Genomic DNA, 25277 nt, shown 5'->3' with positions numbered 1-25277 from the left:
CCTGGGTTCAAGCAATCCACCTGTCTTGGCCTCCCAACGTGCTGGGACTTGCAGGATGAAATGAGCCCCCCAGAAAAAAAAATTTTTTTAATGCTGGGACTACAGGCATGAGCCACTGCGCCTGGCCTGCTTAATTAATTTATTTTTTTGCACCAATTATTCCAGCTTTGGCTATTAGGACCTCTTTCAGTGGGTTCTGTGTCTCTGTGACCCCCACCCCGCCATCGTTATGAGGTTTTTTGTTTTGTTTTTAGCACTTTCTGGCAGCACAAGATGCTGCCAGCTCATCTGTACATGTCCTGCCCCAGTGCTAGAGTCAGCATCTCTCCAAGGACCCATGGCTCCTTTATTGGAGGATAGTGTCAGAAACAGAGGTCTGGGCCCCAGGTGTGCCTGTAGCGACACAGGTGTTGCTTCTAGGCCCTCTCAGCTGACAGGGCAAGGAAATATGTGTGTACCAGCGGGTGCATCAAAACAGACCTATCATTCTGTACACAGAGTCATCCCTCTCGCTGACGCCAGGCATTTGTCCATGCTGTCATCTCCACCTCTCATCTACTCTCCAGGGCTCATTCTGGCCCCTCCCCTTGCTAATCTGTAACTTCTACTCCCCACGACGAGATCTCAGGCTCCCGCCATCCACCCTCCATTTGCTCAGCTGTGCAATTCTGTGCACATGCATCATAGGATCAGCGTTGCTCATCCCAACCCCTGTGGGGAGCAGGATTCTCAACTAGAGAGCCAAGCTCCTGTGCAGTTCTTTTGGCCTGAGCGCCCACCAGAGCCCCCACTCACTCCTGAATGACGTAGATCAGCACTTTCCCCTAACACCCTTTAGTGAAGCTGTTTCATACACGTATAACACTGTGAGATGGTTTTGCTACCTTCTGTGTTCCATCCTGGGGATGGAACTAACATTCGAAGTGATTTTTTTTTTGAGACATTGTCCTACTCTGTAGCCCAGGCTGGAGTACAGTGGCACAATCACTGCAGCCTCGATCTCTGAGGCTCAAGCAATCCTCCCATCTCAGCCTCCCAAGTAGCTGAGACTACAGGTACATGTCACCATGCCCAGCTAATTTTTAAAACTTTTTGTAGAGACAGGTTTTGCTATGTTGTCCAGGCTGGTCTCAAACTCCTGGGTTCAAATGGTCCTCTCACCTTGGCCTCCCAAAATGCTGGCAATGCAGGTGTGAGCTACTCTGCTCAGCCTGAGTAATTGTTAAAAATTTGCACACATTAAGGTTCACATTTTGCACCATAAAGCTCTATGGGTTCCAACAAATGTACAATGTCACGTACCCATGATACAGAAAAGTTTCACCACCCCCAAAATCCCCTGTGCCTCACCTGTTCAAGCCTCCCGCACCCTGTGTTGCTCCACTGCCAGGTAAAGACCAAGGACGGAGGCCCCAACGTGAGGCGTCCCAGAGCATGAGTGGCAAGTTAGGGTTGAAATGGGCACCTAAAGAGTTTTCTGGTTTCTAACTCACTTTCTACCCACCACACTGTTTCCTGACTGATTTAAAAAATGTTCCCACTTCTTTCGGAAAAAAAAATTTACCTTCGGGAAAGATCAAAGCTTTTAAAGTGAGCCAAGTCTGTCCCTACAACCAGGAAATTCCCACAGATGTCCAAGAAGCATGGGTTCCCCTCAGTCTCAGAGAAAAGGAGGAGTTGTTTGACAGTCCCCTGAGGAAAAGAAAAAAACAAGAAATTTACACGTTTGTTACTGAACATTATTCACAGATAACCTTGTATACTCCACTCATTCAGTCAGTGTTTACTGAAGACTCAGTGTGTGCCCAGCCCTCTGCCAGATTCTAGTGCTAGGGGGAAATAGGAGGTCCTATCCTCAGGAGAGCCCTGGTGCCTACAGTCTAGAGGGCAAAACAGGCAGCAGCTTGGTCGACAAACAAATATACACGTAATCTCAGCTGAGTAAGTGCCATGTTGGTAAAGAATGGGATCTGAAGAAAGTGCCAGGCATGGGAGAAGGTGAATCCCACCCACCACGGAGCTCTGGGGGGCCCTGTCTGCAGAGGCGTCATGTAAAAACCCTGGGAATATTTCTTATGTTGTGTCATGTGAGTGGTTACCCTGGGCGAGGAGGTTGGTGAGAGGAAGGTTGCTAGTTATACCCTGGGTACGTCCCATCCATGAAAAGCCCCTGCACTGTACACTTAGGCACAACACGCCCACTCTTTCTGTGTGTTGTATTTCAGTAAAACGTTTAAGACATCTGCGGTGGATCACACCTTAATCTAGCACTTTGGGAGGCTGAGGCAGGAGGATCACAAGGTCAGGAGATCAAGAACATCCTGGCTAACACAGTGAAACCCCCTCTCCTAAAAATACAAAAATTAGTGGGGTGTGGTAGCAGGTGCCTGTAGTCCCAGTACTCAGGAAGCTGAGGCAGGAGAACTGCTTGAACCCAGGAGGCAGGGGTTGCAGTGAGCCAAGATTGCGCCACTGCACTCCAGCCTGGGTGACAGAGTGAGACTCTGCCTCAAAAAAAAAAAAAAAAAAAAAAAAAAAAATTAACCAGGTGAGCAGAGGCCACAGGGGCATTCCTGCAGGCTGAACAGAAGAATTAGATTTCATTCTAAGTGAAACTGGAAGACTGCAGGGTTTCGAGCTGGGAAGTTATTTATATCATTTATATTTTCAAAACATCACCTTGACCTTCATAGCACTGTAGAAAGCATGCCTCATAGTCACGCTGGAGCAGACCTCATACTTTGTGGTGTGTCTTTTAGGACTAACCTTAGTCCTCAGAGTTTCAAAGCAAAGTTCTTGGCTCAATTCAACCACTGCCCAGTGAATGGCTACACCCTGCCCAGCACTGGGTTGTGGGCGGAGCATCAAGTAAGTGGCACATCCCCAGGGAGCTCCGCGTGGGGACAGCAAGTCTGGTGGGGACAGCGAGTCTGGTGTGAACAGCTGAATGCATCCTGAGGCCAAGATAAGATCAACTGCCCGGGAGCTGCACAGAGCCTGAGTGGCAAGGCAGGCTGGAAGGAGGGCAGAGGTCCGGGGGAACTTAGTGGGCACGGAAATCTAAACACGGACTCCAAAAGCTGGCAAAGGGGCGGGAGCCTGCACACTGTGTCTAGGAAACTGACGGCAAGGGACGATGGCCGGAGTCAGGGAGCGGGAATTTCAAGCTGAGGAAGCTCACTTCATTTTGATGTATCCAGTCGGAGCCTAAAAAATGCATATGGAGGCCGGGCGCAATGGCTCACGCCTGTAATCCTAGCACTTTGGGAAGCTGAGGTGGGTGGATCATCTGAGGTCAGGAGTTCAAGATCAGCCTGGCCATCACGGTAAACCCCCATCTTAAAAAAAAAAATGCACATGGAATGAGCAAGTAGCTGCTTGAACACAGGATAAAGAGAGCAGAGGGAGTGGACTAGGTGATGGGGCTGGGGCTGACACCATTAACAATGACAGAGGGCACTGGAGGCTCCTAGGTATGCTTGCTCTCTGCCCGCTCCTTACCTGCTGGGCCCTGGGTTCAGATCTGCGCTTACCTCTTTTACATTCTTCAACTAATATCTTTATGTCAATACACTCCCCATTCTCAAAGTACTGACTTCAGGGCACTGACCCAGCTCCTGATCTCCAGAGTTTGTATTTCCAACTGTCTCTTGGACACTCCTAAGGGCTCTCCAAAGCACCTCGAACTGGCATCCTGCTCCGCCCCCTAGGCTGGCTCTGCCTCTGGAGTTCCTGACTTAAAGGCACCATGACAAACCCAATCTCCCAGGCTAGAAAACCCACAGCATCCTCAGTTCTGTACTCTCTGTAGGCACCCACAGTGCCCCTCTGCTCTAGCTCTGCTGGCGGCCCGCTGCCTGGGGCCTCCCAGGCTAGAAAACCCAGATAATCCTCAGTTCTGCACTCTCTGTAGCCACCCACAGTGCCCCTCTGCTCCAGCTCTGCTGGTGGCCCGCTGCCTGGGGCCTCCTAGGCTAGAAAACCCAGGGCATCTTCAGTTCTGCACTCTTCTGTAGCCACCCACAGTGCTCCTCTGCTCCAGCTCTGCAGGTGGTGCATTGCCTGGGGTCAGGCCTGTGGAGGTACTCTCCTGCGGTGTCTCCCACAGCTTCACTATTCTCCACCCCTACCCAAGGCTTCCCACTACACTGGCACAGAAGTTACTTTCTAGGAATAAAATGATGCCAAGGCAAGAAAGTAAGTCAAAACGGGGAAAAGAAAAGAACTGTTATCAGGGGAAGGTGAGTCCTTCTCAGGACTCAGGCCCCTAGAGAGCTTAAGTGAGACAGCCGCCATGCCCTGCTCTCCCCTGAGCTGTGTGTTCATCTCTGGAAACCACCTGCTGCAGCCACAGGTAGCTATGAACTGACCTAATAAGCTGCACTGGGCAACACCTGCAACAATGCTCAGCCCATGGCTAATCAATGGTATTGCCGTCAACCAAAGAGGATTCCTAACAAACAACCTGCCATCAGCCCATGCCCGGGCCCCCTTTTTTGCCTTTAAAAACCTGCCTGTAACACAGGTCAAATGGAACCCATTCCCAGTGTTCCTGGGTGCTGAGTTTTCTGGCAAGCTGTCCTTATCCTAGCTCAAGTAGACTACTTACTTATTTATTTTACTTTTGAGACAGGGTCTCACTCTGTTGCCCAGGCTGGAGAGTACAGTTGTATAACCACAGCTCACTACAACCTGAACCTCCCCAGGCTCAGGTAATGTCCCACTTCAGCCTCCCAAGTAGCTGGGACCATTAGTGTGTGCCACTAGGCCTGGCTAATTTTTTTGTATTTTTTGTGGAGACGAGGCCTCATTATGTTACCCAGGCTGGTCTGGAACTCCTGAGCTCAAGAAATCCTCCCGCATGGGCCTCCAAAGTACTGAGATTACCGTCATGAACCACCATGCCCGGCCACGCAGACTGTTTAAGTCACATTTTGCGCTTCAGCCTCTTCCTTTTTGATCAGCAAAATGTACCGTCACTCCTGGCTTCAGGGTGAGGGTTCAGCTGACTAGCCCTCCTGCCTCCTGTCCCACCTCCCACCACCACTGGTCCCACACACCACCCACTTCTATGGCGCTTGGCATTTGCATGGGAGGCTGCTCAGGTCCTCCATGGGGCAGACGTGACTCCCTGAAACACACACAGGGCTAAGGACCTGAAGTTCTGGCCTAGGAGGCTGTCCTTTTAAGGACTGGAAGTTCCTGAGTATCTGGAGTCACTGCATCCCTGACCCAAACACTAACAGCAGCCATGCATCTGTGTCCTGAGGAGGGAGAGTGTCCTAGAAGGACAGGCTGGGTGTCCAACAAGGTTCGTGAGGGATCACTAACCCACTCTTACTCACGCCAGCACCACCTTACTAGTTACAACTGACGTGTATTCCTTTTGTAACTTAATAAATTAATGGCCAGCCATGGTGGCTCACACCTGTAATCCCAACAATTTGGGAGGCTGAGGCAGGAGGATCACATGACCCCAGGAATTCAAGACCAGCCTGGGCAATACAGTGAGACCCAATGTCTAAAAAAATGTAGTAATAATAACAAAATTAGCCAGGCATGGTGATGGGCACCTGTGGTCCCAAGGCTGAGGCAGGAGAAAGAATTGAGCCCAGGAGTTTGAGGCTGTAGTGAGCTATGATGGCACCACTGCACTCCAGTCTGGGAGACAGGATGAGATCCCATCTCTAAAAAAATAAATAAAAGGCTGGGTGCAGTGGCTCACGTCTGTAACCCCAGCACTTTGGGGAGGCTGAGGCAGGCAGATCACAGGATCAGGAGATCGAGACCAGCCTGGTCAACATGATGAAAGCCTGTCTCTACTAAAACACAAAAAATTAGCCAGGCGTGGTGTCACGTGCCTGTAGTCCCAGCTACTTGGGAGGCTGAGACATGGGAATCGCTTGAACCTGGGAGGCAGAGGGTGCAGTGAGCTGAGATAGTGCCACCACACTCCAGCCTAGCAAAAGAGTGAGACTCCAATCTCATAAATAAATAAATAAATAAATATGAAAATAGCCGGGCGCGGTGGCTCAAGCCTGTAATCCCAGCACTTTGGGAGGCCGAGGCGGGTGGATCACGAGGTCGAGAGATCGAGACCACCCTGGTCAACATGGTGAAACCCCGTCTCTACTAAAAGTGCAAAAAATTAGCTGGGCATGGTGGCATGTGCCTGTAATCCCAGCTACTCAGGAGGCTGAGGCAGGAGAATTGCCTGAACCCAGGAGGCGGAGGTTGCGGTGAGCCGAGATCGCGCCATTGCACTCCAGCCTGGGTAACAAGGGCGAAACTCCGTCTCAAAAAATAAATAAATAAATAAATAAATAAATATGAAAATAAAAAATTAGCCAGGTGGCCAGGCACAGTGGCTCATGCCTGTAATCCCCGCACTTTGGGAGGCTGAGGCAGGCAGATCATCTGAGGTTGGAAGTTCGAGACCAGCCTGACCAACATGGAGAAACCCCATCTCTACTAAAAATACAAAATTAGCTGGGTGTGGTGGTGCATGCCTGTAATCTCAGCTACTTGGGAGGTTGAGACAGAATTGCTTGAACATGGGAAGCAGAGGTTACAGTGAGCCAAGATCACACCATTACATCTCTAGCCTGGGCAACAAGAGTGAAACTCCATCTCAAAAAAAAAAAAATTAGCCAAGCATGGTGGTGCACATCTGTGGTCCCATACTCAGGAGGCTGAGGTGGGAGGACTGCTTGAGCCCAGGAGGTTAAGACTGCAGTGAGCTATGACTGCCACTGCAATGCAGTCTAGGCAACAGAGTGAGACCCTGTTTCTGAAAATATAAGAAAAACAAAAAAAAATTAACAGAGGAATAAAAGGACCCAACTCCATGGCAGCTGTTGTCAGATATCTTCCCAAACCCTACAGGTAGGACTTCTCAGTTGGCCCACTGTTGTTTCCCATCATGCCACTGGCCTTCTCCCAGCAGGCCATTCACCCTTTCCCATCATGCCACTAGCCTCTCCTAACAGGCAATGCATCCCTTCCCATCAAGCAACTAGTTTCTCCCAGCAGGCCACTCACCCTTTCGCATCATACCACTGGGTCTCTCCCAGCAGGCCATTCACCCTTTCCCATCATGCTACTGGCCCTCTCCCAGCAGGCCATTCACCCTTTCCCATCATGCTACAAGCCCTCTCCCAGCACGCCATTCACCCTTTCTCATCATGCCACTGGCCATTTCCCCACAGGCTGCTGGCTCCAGGGCAGCCCCACCTCTGGAGATCTTTTCTCAGTTAACACAGGTAACCCTCGAAAAACACAGGTCTGATTTTCAAGGGCCTACTTATATGCACTTTTTTTCAATGAAGATATTTAAAAGGCTGGGCATGGTGGGTCACGCTTGTAATCCCAGTGCTTTGGGAGGCCAAGGCAGGTTGATCACCTGAGGTCAGAAGTTCGAGACTAGACTGACCAATATGGTGAAACCCCGTCTCTACTAAAAATACAAAACTTAGGCAGGCACGATAGTGTGCTTCCTCTCAGCTACTTGGGAGGCTGAGACAGGAGAACTGCTTAAACCTGGGAGGCAGAGGTTGCAGTGAGCCAAAATTGCACCACTGCACTCCAGCCTGGACAACAGAATGAGACTCCATCACAAAAAAAAAAAAAAAAAAAAAAAGCTAATTATCTTTTTTTTTTTTTTAGATTTGACAATTTGAGAAAACTCAGACAAACCATGTAGGCTAGAAAGAACAAAAAAAATTAATAGGTATGTCCTAAATGCATAAAATATAGTTAGATACTAGGGTATTTTATCACCCACTTCCATAAAGTATATACAAATCTGCACATACTTCCAAAGATGGCACCATATGTAGTCAAGAGAAGTGTAAACAAACAGAGAGATGCAGTATGCAACCAGACCTGCAGAGAAGGAACTGTAGCCTGTACTGTGCTACTGGAGTAATTTCACAGCCACCTTCTGTTGTCACTGTGCTGAACTCAAGTGCTGCCAGGAGCAGCTCCTCTCTCCAGCAAAATGTACTTCACAGTGAAAAGTGATCTCTCATGATTCTACAGGATTTTTCATGTGTTTCATGCAATACCGTATAAACCCTGAATAACACCAGGGGACCCATGTGAAATGCCACTAGTGATGCTGGAAATGCTCCCAAGAAGCAAGGGAAAGCCATGACATTACAAAAAAAAAGTGGAATTGCTTGATATGGACAGTAGATTCAGGTCTGCAGCTATGGACGCCACCACTTCAGAAAGATGATTCCTCCTGTAGATTTCGGGTACAGATAAACACAGTACAGTACCGTGAATGCATTTATCTTTCTCATGACTTCTTAGTAACATCTCCTTTCCTCTAGCTTGCTTTCGTGTAAGAATACAGCATATAATACATAGAACATACAAATTTGTGTTAATTGACTGTTCATGTTATTGGTAAGGCTTCCAGTCAGTGGTAAGCTATAAGTACTGAAGTTCCGGGGGAGTCAACAGTTACATGTGGATTTTCAACTAACTGGTCGGTACCCCCATTCCTGTGTCCCTAAGAACACAGCCTTGCTGGGCATGGTTACTCAGGCCTATAATTCCAGCACTTTGGGAGGCCGAGGTGGAAGGATCTCCCGCGGTCAGGAGTTTGAGATAAGGCTGGCCAACATGGTGAAATCCCATCTCTACCAAAAATACAAAAAATTAGCCAGGCATGGTGGTGGGCTCCCCAGCTACTGGGGAGGTTGAGGCAGGAGAATTGCTTGAATCCCAGAGGTGGAGGTTGCAGTGAGCCAAGACTGTGCCACTGCACTCCAGCATGGGCAAAAAGAGCAAAACTCCATCTTAAAAAAAAAAACAAAAACAGGCCGGGCGCGGTGGCTCAAGCCTGTAATCCCAGCACTTTGGCAGGCCGAGGCGGGTGGATCACGAGGTCGAGAGATCGAGACCAACCTGGTCAACATGTTGAAACCCCGTCTCTACTAAAAATACAAAAAGTTAGCTGGGCATGGTGGCGCGTGCCTGTAATCCCAGCTACTCAGGAGGCTGAGGCAGGAGAATTGCCTGAACCCAGGAGGCGGAGGTTGCGGTGAGCCGAGATCGCGCCATTGCACTCCAGCCTGGGTAACAAGAGCGAAACTCCGTCTCAAAAAAAAAAAAACAACAACAAAAAAAACAAAAAACAAAAACAAAAATAAAACCAAGCCTTGCTCTACTTCCCCAACAGATGCCCGCATGCAACAGGAAGAGTCAGAGAGGCATATGTAAAAAGACAGGAGGGGGACAGTGATGGCAGTGACAAAGGTGCGCTTGCTCTGGGTATGGGATACCCAGAAGGCTCTCAACTCTTCCAGCTTTACTGCCAGCCTCAGACCCAATAGGCTGTAAGAAAACAAGTGGTGTCAGCAGCTCCCTCTGCCTGGACCTTGTCTCCCAGGAGGGCCCCACAGCCGTATAGCTCCTCCCTGTCTCTTCCCTCCACCTGATTCAGACAGAAGCCTCCCACAGAGGGGCTGACCCGCTTCTGTCTTCTCCTTGGCACTTATCGCTGACTTGTCTCCCGTCTGGATGCCAACGAGAATCGACAATCCATGATGGGAGCACATGAGCAGCACGTGAGGTACAAGGATGAGAACCTGGCCACCCCAGGCAATCAGACGCTGGGTTTCGGGAAGGAACTTGGAGATGGATAAAAATCACAAAGATAGGTAAAACCAGGGTCATGGCAAAATCTCTCAACCTGGTCACAGAACCTTGCTGCACACAGTGGGCTGAACAGTGCCCCTCCCGAAGATACGTCCACTCAGACCTGCAGTCCAAGATACTTGAGGGGCTGAGGCAGGAGGATCACTTGAGCCAGGAGTTCAAGTCCAGCTGGGCAACATAGGGAGACCTTGTCCCTTAAAAAAAAAATGTCCATTTGAAAGGTGTGAATGTGAACTTATTTGGAATAAGGGTATTTGCAGTGAAGGATTTTGAGATGAGATCATTCTGGCTCATGATCAGAGCTAAATCCAATGGCAAATACATAAGACAAAACAAGACACAGAAGAGAAGACACAGATGCAGGGAAGAAGGCCATGTGAGGACAGGGCAGAAGCTGGAGCGAGGCATTCACAGACGAGCCTTTAACAACGCAAGGGTGCGGGGGCACCAACCACCTTGCAATCGAAAATCTCACGTCACTTTTTTTTTTTGTGTGACCAGGTCTTGCTCTGTTGCCCAGGCTGGAGTACAGTGGTGTGATCATAGCTCACTGAAGCCTTGACTGCCCAGGCTCAGGCAACCCTCCCACCTCAGCCTCCTGAGTAGCTGGCACTTGCACTACCACACCCGGTCAATTTCTTTTGTTCTTTAAGAGATGGGTCTCAATACGTGGGCCAGGCTGGTCTCACACTTCTGGGTTCAAGTGGTTCTCCCACCTTGGCCTCCCCAAAGTACTCAGATTACAGATGTGAGCTACTGTGCTCAGCATTTATATAACTTTTGAATTCCCCAAAACGTAACTACTAAGCCTGCTGTCAACAAGAACACTTACCAATAACATAAGCAGCTGATTGACATATTTTGTAAGCTCTGTGTATTATATACTGTTTTCTCACAATAAAATCACCTAGAGAAAGGAAAATGTTATTAAGAAAATCATAAGGAAGAGAAAATATGTTCACTATTTGTTAAGTGGAAGTGGATCATTATCGAGGTCTTCATCCTCATCATCCTCACACTGAACAGGCACAGGAGGAGGAGGAGTTGATCTTGGTGTCTCAGGGGTGGCAGAGGCAGGAGAGGTGATATGGTTTGGCTCTGTGCAGTCTGAACCCCTGCAATTCAGACTCGTGTGGTTCAAGCTCAAGTGCACAAGCCAAGGAACACCAAAGACTGCCAGCACCACCTCAGACTGCCAGCACCACCTCATGCTGGAAGAGGCAAGGGGCAGTCTCTCCCTCAGTCTCCAGAAGGCACCAACCTGGACAGCACCTAGATTTCAGACTTCTGTCTTCCAGAACTGTGAGACAATAAATGTCTGTGTTGGAAGCCCCTTGGTGTATGGTAATTTGTTCCAGCAGCCACAGGAAATCAACACACCATGTCAGCCCCAGGTTCCAGCAGTGTGTGGGAGGCAGACAGGGCAGTGAGTGCCTGACTCCACTCAGAAGGGAACCTCGTGGAGCTTGCCCTGGTCCTCCCACAAGACACAGGCAGGAGACAGCCCGGCCAAAAATATTATGTCCTGAGCTGGAGCCACTCAGCCGTCGGGGTGCACGTTAAGCCCAGCAAGGATTTCTTTTCTTTTCGTAGCCCTGTGTATTCAGTTCTGTAGAGTCTTCTTTTTCACTGCAAAAGGCCCTTGCCCTGTCTCCCAATTTCTGAAGTGACAGCTACAGATTAAACAGCTGTCCCAGGTTTCATTTTACCATCAAGCACCTCACATGGGAAATCCTATCTAGCAAGGGGCTATGGTCTGGCTCTGTGTCCCCACCCAAATCTCACACTGAATTGACATCTCCAGTGTTGGAGGTGGGACCTGAGGGGAGGCGATCACATCAGGGGGCTGGCTTCTAATGGTTTAGCAGCATCCCCCAGTGCTGTTTTGTGATGGAGATCTCACGAGGTCTGGCTGTTGAGCGTGCAGCACCTCCTCCTCTGCTCTCTCGTCCTCCTTCTCCCGCCATGCATTATGTGCCTGCTTCCCCTTCACCTCCACCATGACTTTAAGTTTCCTGAGGCCTCTCCAGCCATGCTTCCTGTCCAGCCTGCAGTAATGTGAGTCAACAAAACCCCTTTTCCTTAAAAATGACCCAGTCTTAGGTAGTTCTTTACAGTATTGGGAGAACGGACTAATACGCCCGGTGAAGTCAATAAGCAAGCTTTGGCTCAACTGAGAGGCAGGATCTCAAACTCTGCTCTAGTTTTCTTGCTGTGGAGCAGTAACTTACCTGCCAGGTTCGAACCTGAACTCGGTTTGGCTCCACCGTATAAACACTTTCTTCATGCAGTGCTAACACAGGTGTCTCACACAGGAAGGTCCCTAAAATGAAAGACGAATATCAGCATGGTGGCAGCTCATCAGTCAGACTCGCCTCGAGTTTCAGGAGCATTCCTACACACAATTCCTAATTCATCTTGGCATCATCACGGCTTCACAGGGGTGCATTACTGCACCTCACAGATGAAAGAAATGAGGCTCTGAGGCACAGGGAACTGTCCACAGCCGTGGCTAGCAGTGGCAGCATGTGCAGGGCCTGGGCCTGGCATGGAGACTCAGTGCCCCGCTCTGGGCTCCCTGCCCCGCACCTCTCCCATGTGGCAGCTCTCCCAGCAGCACAGCACCTATGGCAGCACACCCATTTAAGCAAGTGTTTGCTCATTTTAGGTGCAATTAGCCTGGTGTTGTGGTGCATGCCTATAATCCCAGTTACTTGGGAGGCTGAGGTATGAGAATCGCTTGAGCCTGGGAGGCAGAGGTTGCAGTGAGCCACGATCATGTCACTGCACTCCAGCCTGGGTGACGGAGCAAGACTCTGTCTCAAAAAAATCTAGTTAGGGAGATGACGATATACATAAAACAGAAAAATCTCAGCACCTGCTGTGTCGGTTCTACTGGGGGAAATAAGTTCACCCTTGCTCCTAGGGAGTCTACACAGGAGGGGAGATGTGAAGTATTGGTACAATCAGGGACAGACTGTGAAAAATGTCATGAGAGAACTTTAGGCAACAAAGTGTTAGGGGAGAAAGCAAAGCCGTGTGGAAAGATCTGGGGGAAGAGGCAGTAACCGGTGAAGGACGTGCCTGGAGAGGTGGGGGTGTTCAAACAAACTAGGGGATGACCGGCCCGGGAATGGCATGACACGAGGCCTCCTGTGTGGGCAGGTGGCTGGGGGTCAGTGTGGGTGAAGGTGAACTGTGGAATGCGGGGAGCTGGGGAGCACATTTTTATGGCTGCACCATTGCTAGAGGCTAGGAAATGTTCCCTGAAGATATCAGATCCCGATCCCTGGCACCTGTGACTATTACTTTACACGGCACAAGATGTTACGGGCTTGGGATGGGGAGATTATACTGGATTATCCAGGTAGGCCCTAAATACAGCCACAAGTGTCCCTGTAAGAGGGAAGGAGGCAGACTCCAGACCAGGGGCACTGTGACCACAGAGACAGAGACTGGAGTTTTGTGACCACAAGCCAAAGACTGCTGGCAGCCAACAGAAGCTGAAACAGTCTCCCCTAGATCTCCAGAGGAAGCCTGGCCCTGCTGATGTCTTCACTTCTACCCATCGAAACTGATTGTGGCCCTCTGGTCTCTGGAACTGTGGGAGAATACATTTGTCACATCTCTGTCGTCTGAAGCCACCGAGTTTGTGGTCCATTGCTACAGATGTCCCAGGAAACCCCCCGAGATGTGCTGAAGAGAGCAGGAAGAAAACAGTGCCCAAGGCCGGGTGTGGTGGCTCATGCCTGTCATCCCAGCATTTTGGGAGGCTGAGGCGGGCAGATCACCTGAGGTCAGGAGTTCGAGACCAGTCTGGTCAACGTGGTGAAACCCTGTCTCTACCAAAAACACAAAAATTATCTGAGCATGGTGGTAGGCACCTGTAATTCCAGCTACTGGGGAGGGTGAGGCAGGAGAATTGCCGAACCTGGGAGGCAGAGGTTGTAGTAAGCCGACGTGGCACCAACACGCTCCAGCCTAGGTGACATGGCGAGACTCCATCTCAAAAAACAAACAAAAAAACACAGTGCTAAACTAACCACAGAGAGCTGGAGAGACCCTGGGGACCTGGAAGTGTTTGAGATTAATGGAGCATCTCTGAAGAGCCACCCTGAAGTTTCAGACAGAAGCTAGCCTTGGGTCAAGACACCACAGGTCTCACTGCTGTGCATAGTCTGGAAACATTTCATAAGATGGGCAGTAGCCACCCTCTCCCTGGAAGGAATCCACCCCCTCCCAGGAAGGAACCCCACAAAAGCACTGTGCTTGTTCACACCCACACTGCAGGCCCCAGGATGCACTGGCAGCCCTGGCCTTGGAAATGCAGGCACAGGCACGAGGCTCTCCCAGCCCCTGTGCCGGCCCTCAACTGCACCGCAGTGGCTCTCTCACTAGGCAGGGAGAAAATAAAGCCAGGTACTGGGAGTGCCTCTGTTGGGGTGAAAATAACCCACCTGCACTCCGTATTGTGGCTCCGGAAAGCTCAAATATCGCCACCTCCCTTCCGTTCCAGACTGCGACAGCATTCTGAAAAGAAGCGTGGACGTTCAAGCAAAGGGCAGGAAAAGTGAGGGGCGGACTGCACACCCCCCACTGCACACTTGCAAAGCCTCCTCCTCCTCTAAACACTTCCAAAAGCTGCCACTCCAGCACCCTACGACTATGAGATCACTGGGTCCTCTGTGGACACAGGTTAAGGCTGTTTTCCATGTTAAGTAAAATATCCCTTAGTTTTATTATAATTATTTTCTAACTTTGGGGAATGGCAAAGCATCCCTCTCTTTCCTGTATTTACTTTTTAAATTAACTTTTTTTTTCCAAACAGAATTTTGCTCTTGTTGCCCAGGCTAGAGTGCATGGTGCAATTCTGGCTCACTGCAGCCTTCGCCTTCCCGGTTCAAGTGATTCTCCTGCCTCAAACTCCTGAGTAGCTGGAATTACAGGCACCCACCACCACTTCTAGCTCTTTCTGTATTTTCAGTAGAGACGAGGTTTCATCATGTTAGCCAGGCTGGTCTCGAATTCCTGACCTCAGGTGATCTATCAGCCTCGGCCTCACAAAGTGCAGGGATCACAACAGGCGTGAGCCACCATGGCCAACCTAAATTTACTTTTTAACTTAAACATTTTTTAATTTATAAGGGTACATGGCAAGTGTATATATTTTTATTACCATTTTCTTTTTTTTTAGTCAGGGTCTCTGTCGCCCAGGCTGGAGTACAGTGGCGTGATCTCGGCTCAGGGCAACCTCCGCCTCCTAGGTTCAAGCGATTCTCATGCCTCAGCCTTCCAAGTAGGAAGGCTGCACCCCCATCCACGGCTAATTTTTGTATTTTTAGTAGAGACAGAGATCAGACCAAGCTGATCTCAAACTCCTGACCTCAAGTGATACGCCCACCTCAGCCTCCCAAAATGCTGGAATTAGAGGTGTGAGTCACCATGCCCAGCCTGTATTTTTATTACTATTTTCTTTATGAATATGATGTCCAGGAAATAAGATAATTAAGGATGGAACTGAGAGTGCCTAAACTGCCATCTGGGGCCCTGGCTGTCCTGAAGTACCTGACGATGGGGCAGTTGTTTTGTCTGTGTTGAAGACCTCTCCTCCAACCCCGGGTCCCCTTGGCAGTCACCTTGGTGGCAAACACCCCGCTGATGTGCATGTCTGTGCGCAGGCTGTGTGCTGCCTTCGTGGACAGGAAGCATACATTCAGCAGGCTCGGGGAGACCTGAACAGCGGCCACCTGCTGGTGGAAGTGTGATGACATGGCCTGCTCGCTGAGGATGGCCACGGAGATGACGTTGTTCACCGCCAGCAGGTTCTTCCTGGAGCCCCACTTCATTTCCAGGTTGCAAGAGAAAGAACCAAATGTGTGAACAGAGCAAGAGAAAGGCGCAGTCAGGGGAATGCTTATACACACGAGAAGCCAGAAACCATTTTCCGAGCACCATTGTTTCAGACTTAAAAATGATTTCAATAAATGGTTTTTTTTGTTTTTTTGTTTTTTTTTTTTGAGACAGAGTTTCGCTCTTGTTACCCAGGCTAGAGTGCAATGGCGCGATCTCGGCTCACCGCAACCTCCGCCTCCTGGGTTCAGGCAATTCTCCTGTCTCAGCCTCCTGAGTAGCTGGGATTACAGGCATGCACCACCATGCCCAGCTAACTTTTTGTATTTTTAGTAGAGATGGGGTTTCACCTTGTTGACCAGGATGGTCTTGATCTCTTGACCTCGTGATCCACCAGCCTCGGCCTCCCAAAGTGCTGGGATTACAGGCTTGAGCCACCGCACCCAGCCAATAAATATTTTATAAAGGTCACGTGTGTGCTTTGTAGAAAGACTTCAAAATACAGATGCTCAACAGTTGTGACTGGACAGGCAGCACTTATAAATCTGTTCTGATGGGAAGAACATCTTCTAGAGGTTTTCTGAGTGTGACACACTTTTCCGAGTGTGACACAGGGATGTTTACGTTTTTTTATAAATGGACAGGAAATTTATACAATGGATTAAATTATCCAGCTTTTGTTCACTGATGTGAAATGTCAGTTTCATAATTTTATATTAAACTTCCAAATCTATCTAAAATAAATAAAAAGCCATGAAAAATAGGAAAGTACAAACTACATATAGAAAAAAAGACCCCAGACATCAGAAACTGCTATGAAAGGGCCCAGATGTTGGACTTAGCAAAGTAGCCACCATGAATATGCTGAAAGAACGAAAGCAAATCATGCCTAGTGAAGCAGAGGAAGGTACAATGCCAGTGTCCCGACAGGTAGAGAATAGGAACAGAGAGAAATTCTAAGGAAGAACCAAACGCTGAAGAGAAATGAAAACATCCTCACACAAAAACTTGTATACAAGTGTTCATAACAGCATTATTCAAATGTCCATCAACTGATGAATGGAGAAACTAAAGGTGGTCTGTCCATAGCAGAGAATGTGGTTCAGCCACGAAAACGAGTGAGGCACTGACACAGGCTGCGATCTGGAGGGATTCAGACTTTAAAGATGGACACAAAAGACCATGTGTTGTGTGATTCAGTTTCCATGAAACATCCAAACTGGGCAAATCCTTAGAGGCTGGAGGTAGATTAGTGGTTGCCAAGGACTGGAGAGGGGCAAATACGAGTGATCCCTAAAAGGCACAGATATTTTGTGGCGATGAAACTATTCTAAAATTGGCTGCGGTGATATTTGTAAAACTCTGTGGATATAGTAAAAACCAAGTGGTATATATTATATCTCTGCAAAGCTGTTTTTAATATATATAGAGAGAGAGATGGAGGTGGAGGGATGGGCTGGTAGATAGATAAATATTAACTAATATAGGTCCACAATCTCTTCATTGCAATTCTGAAATCCAAAAGTTCTTTTAAAATGTCTCATTATTGTTATCTGTACACAGTCTTAAGTTGAATAACTGATTAAAAAAAGGTTCAAAGTCAATTATGGCCTCCACTTGCATGCAGCAGAAAGTGAACGCACTGAACACCTTTGTAGGCTGTACCTGGATTTGCGTGATGTTTCCCTGGAGCTCAGTCGGGGTCTGAAGCGCCCACCTGTCCTTGCCCTCTGCCCCAGGGCTACCCAGGAGGCCTGGCACTTTTCTCCACATGGCTACTCGTCCTCTGTCAGTGCCAGCGGCCAGAAGACCTACAGGTAGAAACAAACTACATGTGAACAGAACTGGAAAAGGGAAAAAAACAAGAAGCTCTCTTTCTGACCCCCTTCTTCAAAGCATCAGCCCTCGCCCAGTCTGGTGCCTCTCTGCCTCGTCCCTGGCTGTGTCTTGCTGCCCAGGTCCTTCCCACTCTGGCCTCATAGAACTGGTGCTGGGGTGGTGGGGATGCTGCTCTCCCAGCTTTCCTAGAGGCCATACGACCTGGCTCAGGGCTGCCCTGTGCTCAGCACTCAGCAGGCACTGGAAGAACATGGCTCCGGTTCGACTCCTAGGCTCCGGTTCGACTCCTAGGCTCCTGTGCTCTGGATGTGCATATGCATACACACACGTGTGCACACATACTTCCTGAACTGTCTTTCCTGTGGCATTTCAGAAGTGATCAGAGATCAATGAGCATGGAATCGGTTTGTCATGCTTCTTTTTAGACAGGGTCACACTCTGTCACCCAGGCTGGAGTGCACTGGCACCATCTCAGCTCACTGCAGTCTCAACCTCCCAGGTTCAAGCAATCCTCCCACCTCAGCCTCCTGAGTAGATGGGATCACCGCTGTAGACCACCACATCTGGCTAATTTTTCTATTTTTTGTGGAGACAGGGTCTCACTATGTAGCTCAGGCTGGTCTCAAACTCCTGGACTCAAGCCTCCCAAAGTGCTGGGATGATAGGTTGTCATTCTTCCGACCAAACCCCTTGGCCTTCATGTGGGATCACAAAGCTCTGCTGTAGCTTACTTGCCTTTGACCAACTATTCAAATGACTGCAAGTTATCAAGTTACCATTGTTGGAGTAGCCTCCAAATTTCGCGATCATTATTTTGCTGCCCGAGCACAAGACTTGTGGTTGGTTCTGTTCTTTCGTGCCAGGCCAAGAAGCCTCACCTTTGACTTTGCAGTAACAAACACAGTTTATATTCTCTCCTTTCTCAAAGCCAAACTTCTCGTCTGGACTCAGTATGTAATTCTCTCCTTGTTCTATATCCCAGAATCTACAAGGGAAAAGAAAGCAAGTCCCACAGAGGACCTGTGTTAGCAACGGGGTTTTTGAACCTGTGGAGCAAATATTAAAAGCCAAGAAAAAGATACAGTTCATGAGACTCCTGATATGAAAATGAACACTGATGTTACATTTAGGATATTTTATATCCTGTCTATAATCAAAGAAAGCAGTTACTGATAGAAGGTGGTCTGTGTATGGCATGAGGTCACCACGAGAACACAGGAACTCCAACCCCATGCAGAGCACGAGACAGCACCCGGATAGCACACTGCACTAACGCAGCAGGCAGGAGACAGACCAGCACAACTCATTCTAGTTATGCCATGCGCCGAAAAACCAAGAAAACAGATTCCAGGGGCAGACACCAGGGCAGGGCCCCCTGGGGGTAGAGGGAGCCCAGAGGGAGCACAGCAGGGCAGGCAGGGATTCCTGGGATCTCTAACACTTAGCTCCTCAGTCTGGGAGCTGGTGGATGGGTATGTCCAGTGTGTGAGCGGTCATCATCATATGTGCATTTTACAGTCCACAGGTTTACATTCCAACATAAAGCTGACTTAGAAGAGCCTATTCCTCAGGGAATTCTCATCGAGGGGCACTGGAAAGACAGACTCTCACCTGAGGGCACCTTCCCCAACAGCCATCACGAGAAGGCTGTCTTCAATCAAAGTGATGTCTGCCTGGCGGCCGGTTTTCCCGCTCAGCTTGACCTGTGTAAGGAAACAACAAGGCAGGGGCACTGTGCTTGCTGAGACTGCCTGTCCCGGCTTCGGGACCCTGGAGTCTCTGGTGCTGTTACTTCATGGAGACTCGCCAAGGGGGGAAAATGCAGGGACGAATGATGGAAACTCTGAGAGGTGGCCTTGGGTTTTGAGACATGCAGGCTGAAGCAAACCACTACTCTCGCACATTAAATAATGGCTACTGAGTGCATGGTGCAGGCGAGTGGCCATCGCTGGACATGCTCTGGAGTGATCACTAAGTTGAGCTGGGTGCTCCCTGTTGAGTCCAACCACATCATCTGGGCAGGCCTATCATCCCTGTTCTGCAGAGAACAAACCTGGCTAGGGCCCACCAGCCAGTGAGGAGCTGAGCAGGGTATTTAAAGCCAGGTCCATGGACTAAACTGCATCTCCCAAACTCATATGTGGGAGCCCTAACTCCCAGTGTGACTGTATTTGCCTTCAGGAGGTACTTAAGGTTAATGAGGTCATGCGGTGGGTGAGCCCTGGCCTGAGGTGGCTGTGGCCATGGAAGGAGACACGAAGGCTGGTGCTTACTCTCCCTTCCCGCCCTGTGAGGACACTGAGAGGAAGCCCCTGCTGGTGCTTGACGTGGGACATCAGCCTCCAGAACTGTGACAAAAGTCTGCTGTCATGTCATGTAGTCTGTGGTAGATTGTTATGGTGGCCTGAGGTGGCCCCTATGACCAGGTCCCTGTGACGAGTGCCTGTGGCCTCAGCCGCCCTTATGGAAGACGTAAGGACCAAATGAATGCTGACTGAGGAAAAGTCAGCTCTGTCATCTGCAAGAGCACCTTTGGGGAAAGTTTAGTGGCCTCCAAGGAGCATGGATTCCTGTGGAATAAACCAGCTGGAAGCTGGGGATACGGTTGCCTACCCACTGGTTTCTGCAGGTGGAATGAGAGGTTGCGCAGTTGAGCGTGTTTCTCTTACTTGCACCCCAGGTCATGAGGGGTGCAGCTTGGGGGTGGGCCCAGGCTGTCTCCCATCAGGCCCCACATCCACCTAAAGATGCAGGAAAATCTCCATGTCTTTTGTTTCCTTCTCCTATGAACTGAATGTGATGTGATCCATAATGACACCGCCAGCTACGTTAGCCACCCTAACACACATGATAGGCTTTTCAGGCTGGCTCTCCAGAAGAGAAAGGGCTGTCCCCGAGGTCAGAGTGAACCCGGCCTGAGCTCCCAGCATGAGGCCCTGAGTCTGCTCCCACTCACCTTCATCACCTCTTCTGCTTCGCGCTCAGGAGGCACCACGTACAGGGACAGCCGGAGGTTCTCCGTGACCACCACCAGCGCCTCCCTCTTCTCCACATAAAACAGCGTCTGGATTGCACTGTCTGCGGACACCACCTGAGTGGTCTTGCCCTTCTCATCCACATAGTGCACCGTCCCTGGGAGCAAAGGTAGGGTCACTACATAAGGAGGCCCTTGTTTATCCATTGCCACGACCCTCGTAAGAAGCCAATTCTATTAACTTAAGGACATTTTCAAAGCAAAGCATCTTCCATATAAGAACTTAAAAATGTGCCCAGTGTGGTGGCTCAGGCCTGTAATCAGGTGATCTCACCTGCGGTCAGGAGTTCAAGACCAGCCTGGCCAGCAGGGTGAAACACTGTCTCTACTGAAAATAGAAAAACTAGCTGGGCTTGGTGGTGGGTGCCTGTAATCCCAGCTACTTGGGAGACCTAGGCATGAGCATCACTTGAACCCGAGAGGTGGAGGTTGCTGTGAGCTGAGATCATGACACTGTACTACAGCCTAGGTGACAAGAGCGAGACTCTCCCTCAAAAAAAAAAAAAAAAAAAAAAAAGTACTTAAAAATGAAGCATGTGACCTGACCTTACAGGCTGCAACCTCCACTTTATGGGCTTAGCGCATCCTCCAGCTGTCTCCATTGATTCCTTCTCCACCCCGTCTTGGTGGATTTCACATCCACACTGCTGTCCCTGCAGATCTGGCAGCTTCGGAGCTCTGTGTCCATCTCATGCCCTCTACATGCTGAGGCCCTAAATGATGAGCCCTCTCTGTGGCCACTGCTCCCTGTCCCTTCTGCCCTGGGTGTCACTGCTGTGCCGCCTGCCTCCTGGCAGGCCCTTAACCTCCACAAGCTGTTCCAGGTCTCAGCTACAGGACTCAGCTGAACCCAGTGCGGAACCCTGCTCCTCTCGCCCTGCCCGAGGCTGCTCAATGCTGGCCAGCCACTCTGTCTGAAGTCCCTGTGCAGGCTCGGAGACTCAGGCTCATTTCTGCTGCTGTGCAGGAGCCTCCTCTTGGAGCCTTCTCACCTTCCCCTCCCATCTTTTGCCCGTTGGCTAACGAGTTCTTATTTTTATTATTCTTTTTCTAAGAGACAGGTTCTCATTGTGTCAGCCAGGCTGCAGTACAGTCACATGCTCATAGCCTACTGCAGCCTTGACCTCTTGGGTTCAAGTGATCCTCCCACCTAGGCCTCCCAAGTAACTGAGACCACAGGCAAGCAGCGCCACACCCAGCACAAGTTCTTATTCAACAGAAAAATACAAGAAAATTCAAGATGATCTAGAGGCGAATGGTGACACTAACTAGTATTTAATAAGCATATGGAACATGGCAGGTTCAGTTCTAAGCATCTGGTGATAACTGGGTAGACACCAGTATTATCCCCATTTTCCACAGAAGGACATGACACACATTGATGAACTCACCCCCGAAACCCACAGCTCCTGGACCACCTCCAGAAATTTGCAGCCCACAGGCCGCCAGAGCCAGCTCCTCCCTGCTATGCACCCGCCTCCTCTAGGCAACCAGCGTCTCTTCCTTGTGGGCCTCATCCCTACACCCCCTTCTCATTCACCTATCCTGGCATGTCCCTCCTTGCCCCCTCACAGTGCTGTACCCACTCAGATGTCCCCACTGGGATCTTCTCAATGTCCCCCCTCTATTGGCTCTGCCTCTTCACCTTCTAAAATGCAGTATTTCTCTTATTTAAAAATTACAAAAACCACACAGCTCCGTCTGCTGTCATCTGTTTTCCTCTTCCTGTCAAGATCCAGCTGCTTGGTGAAACCAAGAAAAAGCCTCCTTTCTCCCGAGACCTGGCCACCTCTGTGTAGCTCTCATCTCCTCAGCTGCACCAGCCACAGACACACCTGGGCCGGCGTCACATGGCTGTGAGAGATGCGCTTTTCTTTTAACTTTGTATTGCATTTATTGTGGCCTTGGCTGGGCAGCTCGTCTCCCTCGAACAGTGAGGAGGAGCAGGCTGAACACCAAACACACTGTGCCCAGTGCTGACCTCCTGATGAAGGCTGGCCAGGGGCTGCAAGCTGCAGTGAAACCCCCTGCCCTCCTCACACCTCATTCCCACACCCTAGCCAAGTACCTGGCATACAGTAGGTGCTTGATAATAACATAGATTGAATACCAGGGGTGCCACCAAAGAAGCTTTCCAAAACTATCTCTGGTGCCACGCAGTCAGTGTGTGACACCTGATTAAAAGCCTCCTCATGAAAACCCTTCAAACACAAGCAAAGCTCAACTTGTCTACGAGAACAAAGTGATGGCAACCTTTCAGGAGCGGACGGTGGCCTGCAGAGAGCGGCTGCAGTGGCACTCCACCAGCACACATCATCGTTCTGTGCACCTGGCTGTGATTACCATCACTGTTCTATGCAGAACACCATCCATGAGTTTAACTTCCCCACCAGACGCCGCTAAAACACTAGGATCCTTGAGAATCACAACGAAAGTTTCTCACCATCCATCAGACTGACAAAGAACGACAGCCCCTCCTGAGACCCCAACTTTAGCAAGCTTCCAGAGCTGCTCTTCTTCCAGTTAAACATGTCCAGAGCCTTCTCGTCGCCGCTCACAGCTGCCTTTGCCAACTGAACCAGGTCCCTGAAAGCAAAACATGACACAGTCAAGATTCTTCCACGCTCCTGGAGTGACTTGGGGCTGGGGTCCCTCCCAGATCAGGAGCAGACCGTTTCCCATTTCCCCCAGTGCAAACACACGCATGGGTCACAGGGTGAGCCCCACACTTACTCGCCAGGAGAGGGGACCCGGAAGATGCAGTGCGTGAGCTGCTTCCCATACTCGTGTTTCAGCAGGGGCATCCCTTGCACTCGGCCCCTTTGGTCCAGCCTCCACAAGAGCAAGACACCAAGCTGCAAAGATCCAATACTACATGTTAGGACACGTGTCCTGACAGAATGACTGGTAGAAGGCAAAAGGTGAACTGTGCAACAAGACATATGCACATTCCTTTCTAAAAATTACAAAACTTCTGCATATATACCATGACAATTTCAAACAATTCCAAAGTGTTTAAAGAAAGAACTAGAAACCCTTTTATAGAGCATTCTCCTTCTTCATGCCTAGAGATAGCAACTGCTATATATTCGAGGTTTTTTTGTTTTTGTTTTTTTGTTTTTTTGAGACAGAATCTCCCTCTGTCGCCAGGCAACAGGCTGGAGTGCAGTGGTGTAATCTCGGCTCACCGCAACCTCCATCCCCCAGGTTCAGGCAATTCTCCTGCCTCAGCCTCCCGAGTAGCTGGGACTGCAGGTGCACACCACCACGCCCAGCTAATTTTTTGTATTTTTAGTAGAGACGGGTTTTCACCATGTTGCCCATGATGTCTCGATCTCTTAACCTCATGATCCGCCCGCCTTGGCCTCCCAAAGTGCTGGGATAACAGGCATGAGCCACCATGCCCGGACTATATTTAAGTTTTTAAAATAAACTTTTAACTTTAGAATAGACTCCCATTTGCAGAAAAACTGCACAGACAGTGAAAAGTTCCTGTATTTTCCACCCAGTCCCCTATGATTAGGTCTTACCTTGGCATAGAACAGTGCTTACCATTAGTGACTACAGTTGAGTTACTGTTAATTAAGTCCACATTTCAGTCACGCATCCTCAGGTCTTCCCCAATACCTCTTTCTGTCCTAGGTCACCAACTGGGACACCACATGACATCTGGCCTCTGTGTCTCCTCCATTCTTCCCCAATACCCCTTTCTGTCCCAGGACCCAGATTGGGACCATCATGTGACATCTGGTTGCTGTGTCTCCTTGGGCTCCTATGGGCTGTGACACTGTCTCAGGCTCTTTGTTTTGAGGCCCTGGACGGTTTGAGCCCTGCTGGCCGAATATATGATGGGACGCCCCTCCACTGGGATTGTTGATGGTTTTTCTCATAGTTATCTGGGGTGGAGGGTGTGGGGAGGAGGAGCACAGAGCTGAGGTGCCTTCTCTACATGCCGCATCCCCATGACTTGTCACTGCTGGTGCTGACCTTGACCACCTGGTGTAGGTCATGCTTGTGGGGTCTTTCCACTGTGAAGTGGCTCTTTCCCCGGCCCTCTCTCCACCCTGTACTGTTCAGAAGAGGGTCACTCTGTGCAGCCCATACTTGAGGAGTGGGAGTTATGCTCTACCCTCAGGGATGGAGCATCTATGTAAACTACCTGGGCTTCTTCAGCATGGAAGATCTGCCTCTTTCCCACCATTTACTTACTCATTCAATCCTGTGTATCAGGATGGACATATGGGTATTTACTTCCCATTCTGGGTTACCATCCAAGGCTGCCTCATGTATGCTGGCATGCTGTTGCTCACACTGTACCAGCTTTAAGCTCTCCAGCTGGCCTCTGTGCCCCTCTGATATGCCCTCATCACCTGGGTTTGGTGAGCACTTCCTTTCTCGTGCCCTAAGTTTATCTAGGCTCATTTTTCATCCTTTTTTCTCTTTTTTGGGACAGGGTCTCACTGTGTTGCCCAGGCTGGAATGGAGTGGTACAATCACAGCCCACTGCAACCTTAGCCTCTGGAGTAGCTGGGACTACAGATGCTCACCACCACACCTGGCTGATTTTTGTATTTTCTGTAGATATTCGGTCTCACCATGTTGCCCAGGCTGATATCAAACTCCAGGGCTCAAGCAATTTTCCCACCTCTGCCTCCCAAAGTGCTAGGATTACAGGTGTGAGCCACAGATCCTAGCCTAGGCTCAGTTTTCTATTCCAGTCCTGGAATCAGCCATTTCTCCAAGGAGCCCTGGTTGCTTTACTGGAGAATGGACTTAGAGGCAAAGACCTGGTGCTGGGCATGCTGCACATTTAATTTAAAATCATCACAGTGGCAAATGCCTGGCACAGACAAATGTGAGCAAAGTTCTGGGAAGGGGAAGGCGG

The 25277-nt window shown here is 49.6% G+C and overlaps 1 protein-coding gene across 4 annotated transcripts in view; it reads right to left on the bottom strand.

Annotated features, from left to right (window-relative positions):
* Positions 1-25277, bottom strand: part of IFT140 (intraflagellar transport 140) — a 105675-nt gene that overhangs the window by 64162 nt on the left and 16236 nt on the right. For all 4 annotated transcript variants that reach the window (XM_074381784.1, XM_074381783.1, XM_003928378.4 and 1 more), the window contains 10 exons: positions 23126-23247; positions 22836-22978; positions 20315-20490; positions 18970-19061; positions 18237-18343; positions 17185-17330; positions 15306-15509; positions 14127-14199; positions 11901-11992; positions 1565-1692 (listed from right to left, as the gene is read on the bottom strand). In XM_074381784.1, the coding sequence (XP_074237885.1) occupies positions 1565-1692; positions 11901-11992; positions 14127-14199; positions 15306-15509; positions 17185-17330; positions 18237-18343; positions 18970-19061; positions 20315-20490; positions 22836-22978; positions 23126-23247 (1283 nt within the window). The remainder of the gene's footprint in view (positions 1-1564; positions 1693-11900; positions 11993-14126; positions 14200-15305; positions 15510-17184; positions 17331-18236; positions 18344-18969; positions 19062-20314; positions 20491-22835; positions 22979-23125; positions 23248-25277) is intronic.

The sequence above is a fragment of the Saimiri boliviensis genome, chromosome 12 (genome assembly GCF_048565385.1).
Source record: "Saimiri boliviensis isolate mSaiBol1 chromosome 12, mSaiBol1.pri, whole genome shotgun sequence".
Classification (NCBI taxonomy): Eukaryota; Metazoa; Chordata; class Mammalia; order Primates; family Cebidae; genus Saimiri; species Saimiri boliviensis.
The sequence above is the reverse complement of the archived record's forward strand: the minus strand, read 5'-3'. Positions and strand labels throughout refer to the sequence as shown.